This window comes from Cricetulus griseus (genome assembly GCF_003668045.3).
Source record: "Cricetulus griseus strain 17A/GY chromosome 1 unlocalized genomic scaffold, alternate assembly CriGri-PICRH-1.0 chr1_1, whole genome shotgun sequence".
In the NCBI taxonomy this organism is placed as follows: domain Eukaryota; kingdom Metazoa; phylum Chordata; class Mammalia; order Rodentia; family Cricetidae; genus Cricetulus; species Cricetulus griseus.
In genome coordinates, this window is record NW_023276807.1 from 60,571,598 (window position 1) to 60,576,343 (window position 4,746).

At 54.7% G+C, this 4,746-nt stretch overlaps 1 protein-coding gene across 1 annotated transcript; it reads right to left on the reverse strand.

Moving 5' to 3' along the window:
- Positions 1 to 434: 434 nt before the first annotated feature.
- Positions 435 to 4,205, reverse strand: Nkx6-3 (NK6 homeobox 3). The gene is made up of 3 exons (XM_027395227.2): positions 3,821 to 4,205; positions 1,632 to 1,801; positions 435 to 668 (listed from the first exon to the last, which is right to left on the reverse strand). Exons 1-3 carry the CDS (start codon positions 4,203 to 4,205, stop codon positions 435 to 437), a joined length of 789 nt encoding a protein of 262 aa, XP_027251028.1.
- Positions 4,206 to 4,746: the final 541 nt, after the last annotated feature.

Here is a 4,746-nt window from a genome sequence, read left to right on the forward strand (position 1 = left end):
CCCCACCAGTGAGAGCATTCGGAAGCACAGCTGGACCTCAGACTCCATCTTTGGCTCTGCAGTCACAGCCGCTGACTGGGCGCAGTAACTGTTGACTCCCTAACCAGCTGTTCCTAGGGGGGAAAGCGATGCATCTGGAGAGCCCACAGCCGGGTTCCCTGCTGAAAACAAAAGCCTGCTCACTTTCTCGCAGGGCTGACCGGGCAAGGGGACCAGAGGGGAGACATGGCAGAAAGCTGTGCCAATCTCCTCTCTTGATGCACTCGCCATCAATCCCTCTCCTTCCTTTCCATCCCTCTCGCTTCATCCTCCTCTTTCTCTTTCCTCCTCTTTTCCTCCTCCTCCCCCGGCGCTCCTCCTCTCTGTCCCCCACCCTCAGCTGGCTGCACTGAAAAAAGGGGAGGGGAAGGCCGGCCTGCGCAGCGGGCCCGGGGTCAGACGCTGTGCGCGCCCAGGCTAAGCACCGAGAAGGCAGCCCTGTGCTTGCGCAGTAGCAGGCGGATCTTCTCGTCGTCCGAGTCCGGGTCCAGCGGCTTGTTGTACTCATCGTCCTCGTTCTCCGAGGCCGCGCGGTCCCCACCCGCACCACCCTGGGCCCGGGGCGTGGAGGACGAGGGCTCCAGGGCGCTCTTCTTCCTCCACTTGGTACGACGGTTCTGGAACCACACCTGCAAAGAGCAGGAGCAGGCTCCGCTGCAAGGTTCCCTCGCTGCCCCAGAGTCATGTATGGACCATACACCGCTGCACTATGCAGCGGCCTGACATTTGCATTACTCGGAGGGGGATAGTAAAATAAAATAAAATAAAATAAAGCTTGCTGTAGACCATTCCTCTGGCAGCAACGCTCCCTGACTGGGCATCTAAGCCGAAGCCCCTGAAATGTCATTGACTAGAGTCCTCCCTGGGACCCAGGGCCTTGTGATGGTAGACCCCCGGGGCCTAGCATGCCCTGGTCCTCCGTTCCACCTCCAGCAAGCAAAACGACACAAAATGAATGAATAAAGTTGCCCTTCTTTTGGTTTTATAGATTCCCCAGGAAGCTCATGAATAATTGCCCCCTAGAAAAACAACTGGGCCAGTAAGTATGTTACTTGAGAGGCAAACAAATTAGGCAAGAGCCCATCATAACCTTCCATTTCTACACCACAGCCTTCTCTCGTGGCTGTGACAATCTGCTGAGGTAGGTCCCACTTTGTCCCCGAGAACCTCCCGAATATGTTTACATCCAAAGTCCCCACCCACAGTGTGGACTAGTGGAGCAATGGGACCACTTGTCCTGGGAGCCTGAGAAGGTGGCAGTAGAGAGGCTGATGCTGGCTTTGAGGGTGTGCAAGCCCGTGGACGATCTCTAAGTGGGAACAGAAGGTGTATTACTTTCATTTTAAAGATTGAGAAACAGGCCTGCCTGCTGGTCAGTGTCCCACAGAGTGGAAGACCACAAGCAACAGGCTTGATTAACTGACCCTGCCCCTTTATTTGTAAAACTGCTTACAGGATCAGATGGGCTGGGTAGATGGCTATTATTGGAGGGGGGTATTTCTAATATGATAATCTCTACAATAAGGTGGGCAGGCAAGCCTTCTTGCCTGGTGGCCTCCTGCCCTGGCAGATACCGTCTCTTGTAGACTCACCTTGACCTGTGACTCCGTCATGCCCAGTGAGTACGCTAGCCTTGCCCTTTCTGGGCCAGCCAAGTACTTGGTCTGCTCAAAGGTTTTCTCCAGAGCAAAGATCTGGTGGCCCGTGAAGGTGGGGCGGGTGTGCTTTTTCTTGTGGATGGTGTCACTCAGGGGATCTGGGGCTGGCAGGAGGAAGAAAAAGAGGGTTAGTGGGGTGAGTGGAGACTTGATGGGTGCCTGTCCCATGTCTTCCACAGGGATATGCTCTACTGAGAAGCCCCGGAGTCACAGGAAAGTGGTGACACCTGCCAGGTGAGCAGCACTCTGACATTCATATAATAGTTCCTGTGATCTCTACCACACCTGGGGTCCTCGAGGGCAGCTGCACCAGTTTTAGCTACTTGGGACAGCAAGGACTTAGAACTGGGCCTTGTGCCCTCTCTTCTAGTTTTCCCATAATTCACCAATGCTGCCTTCCCCCGGGGACACATGGGAATTTCTTTTCTGAGTCAAGGCACCAAGACAAGAATGCCCTTTCTTTCACCAAGACAGGTGCGGGTACCTTCCACCTGCAATCAGACCTCCGGGGCCTCTGAATTCCTTCCCACTTTTTCTTTGAGTCCCCAGTTTCCCAGGTCTGTTGCAAAAGCAAGGAGGAGAAAGCTTCGGGCTCCATGATGCTGTTCCTCCAGCCTGTAAGCTCACCCCTCCCTCAGACCTCTCGGAATCTATTGCACAACTGGGTGTTGGAGTACCAGAGTCATCTGGAGAGACTGGAGACCCCAAACTCTGCCAGGAATGTCTGAAGGAACTTGAGACTGGAAACTAGCAGAGTACCCATATGTTTACTCAGTGTGGTCCAGCAACTTGTGTCCTCTGTCCTCGTTACAGGCAGGAGACTTCAGCAAGGAGGAAAGGACTTCCTAAGACAGGGGTTCTCAACCTTCCTCATGGTGTGCTGATCCCCAACCATAAAATTATTTCATTGCTACTTCATAACTGTAATTTTGCTACTATTATGAATCATAGCATAAATATCTGATATGCAGGATGTCAGGGTGTATGATATGCGACCCCTGTGAAAGGGACATTCGAGCCCCAAGAGGTTGTGACCCACAGGTTGGGAATCACTTTCCAGTTCCCTCTCCTCTTGTGTTAAACTGGCCACTGGTTTTCCTGACTAGTTTCTGCTGTGTGCATGCATTTAAGACTGAGGAGTAGAACAGGATGGGGGTGTGTGTGGGTGGAGGTGTGGAAGAAACAGTTTGGGCTTACCCCAAACTAGATTGTACAATAGGTTCCAAGAAATGAGGTCTGAGAGAGGTGGCTGTCATTCTGGCACATGGGCGACAAGAATTTTGGGGATTTCCATCATTGGTTCCATATCCCTTCTGTAATGTGGGAGCTAGAGATGATAGAGAAATAGAGGGGTGCTTTTTCGTTTGCTCCCCACGTTTATCCCACCCAGAGTTTTAGTGGCCCAGCAAGAGCCCTATAAGCCACTGCCACACTCTCCAGTGTGTCTCTCCAGCATGTGCCCCTGGCACTTCCTGGATCCTTGATTGGCATAATGCCCACCCCCTCCACTCCAGTTCTCAGAAACCCCAGTCTGAGGGATAGGTGGGGTAAGGGGGGGCCCCCCAGCAGTCAGGGCTAAGGTCAACTTAGCTCTATTGTCCCTGAAGGCTGGGCTATCGTTGCTGCCATTGCTGACGTGAACCCGGAGCAGGAAGGTGGGTGATGGGCCCTGGCTTCTAGAGGAGACCTCAGTGGGTCTTGGAAAACTGGGCCCCTTGGGATATGATAGCACAGGAAGTTTTCTTCAGCAGGGTAGCACTTGCCTGCTTTGTGTGAAGGGGCTGTGTGACTCTGGGCAGAAGCAAACTGAGCTGCCGGCTGGATGCTGCACTGAGTGGGGTAGGCTGTGTTCGTGGGGCCTGAACACCCAAAGTCCCTTGAAGGACAGCTGAAGTGGTGGTGGGCAAGGTGGGGTTCAGACACCTGTGCTAGGTGGGAGAGGGTTGGGAATGGGAAAGTTTAGTTCTGCTGTGAGCGGAGGAAAGGGGCCAAGTGCCAGGCTGGGGGCTATGTAATGGCTGCTGAGGAGAGGAAGAACACAGTGCAACGCAATCTGTGAAAGACCCCTGGCTCCTGCCTCCTCCCCGGACAGGCTCGGGTGGGGTGAAGGCCCTGTTACTCACTGTTGCTGCATGGCCGAGCGCCGCCTCGCCAGTCCTGGCCTGTGTCCGCCCAGCAGTTCCGGGTCCGGGTGGGGTACTCATTACCAGCCTTGGAGAAACTCCCCACCTGGGGGCCATAGTAGACCCCCTGGGAGCCGAGTCCACCAAAGCCTGCCACGTGGGGGTAGCCAGAGAGGAGGCTGCTGTTTGGAGTGGCTACCGGCCTGCTCAGGATGTCAGTGATCCCATGGGGCGTCCCAGCGGCCAGCTGGGGGCCAAGTCCCGGAGGGTTGAGTTTGTAGAAGGAGTTCTGCACGGAGTACTGGCACATGGGAGCCTTCATTTCCGAGAACTGGGCCAGCTGTGTGTTGTTCAGGAGGAACGTCCCCTGCAGGTTGGACTCCATGATCTCCAGGTCAGCGAGTAGGAGGGCCAGGAGCCCTTACAGCCCAAACGCCTCAAATGGTGGCCCAGACTCTTATGGCAGGTTTGGAGAATCAATGTCCCCCATTCCACCCCAGCCTCTGACTGCCCTCTGCCTCGGCCCTTCCTCAGAGATGGGGCACGGAAGTCAGGTGTCCAGAGAAGGTGGGAGGCCTTCCGCTTTCCCCCTCCACCAGCTAGGTCTAAGGAGGCGGGCTCCCCATATTCAGAGCACCCGATTTCTCTGCCTCTGAGTCTGGGGGCCCTCCATCAGAAGTTTTAAGTTCAGAGAAGGGACAGTTCCTTGATAAAGATATGGCCCATTAGAATACAGACCTGAGACTGGCTGAGCTGCGAGCGCTGTGCCGCCATTGGTTGGAGCCCACATGGGCCTCACATTGGCTTCTCCTAGACAAATTGCACTTTGAAAGATTGACTGTAAATCAGCCGGCCCGTGTGTGTGTGTGTGTGTGTGTGTGTGTGTGTGTGTGTGTGTGTGTGTGTGTGTGTGTGTTCGTGAGCGT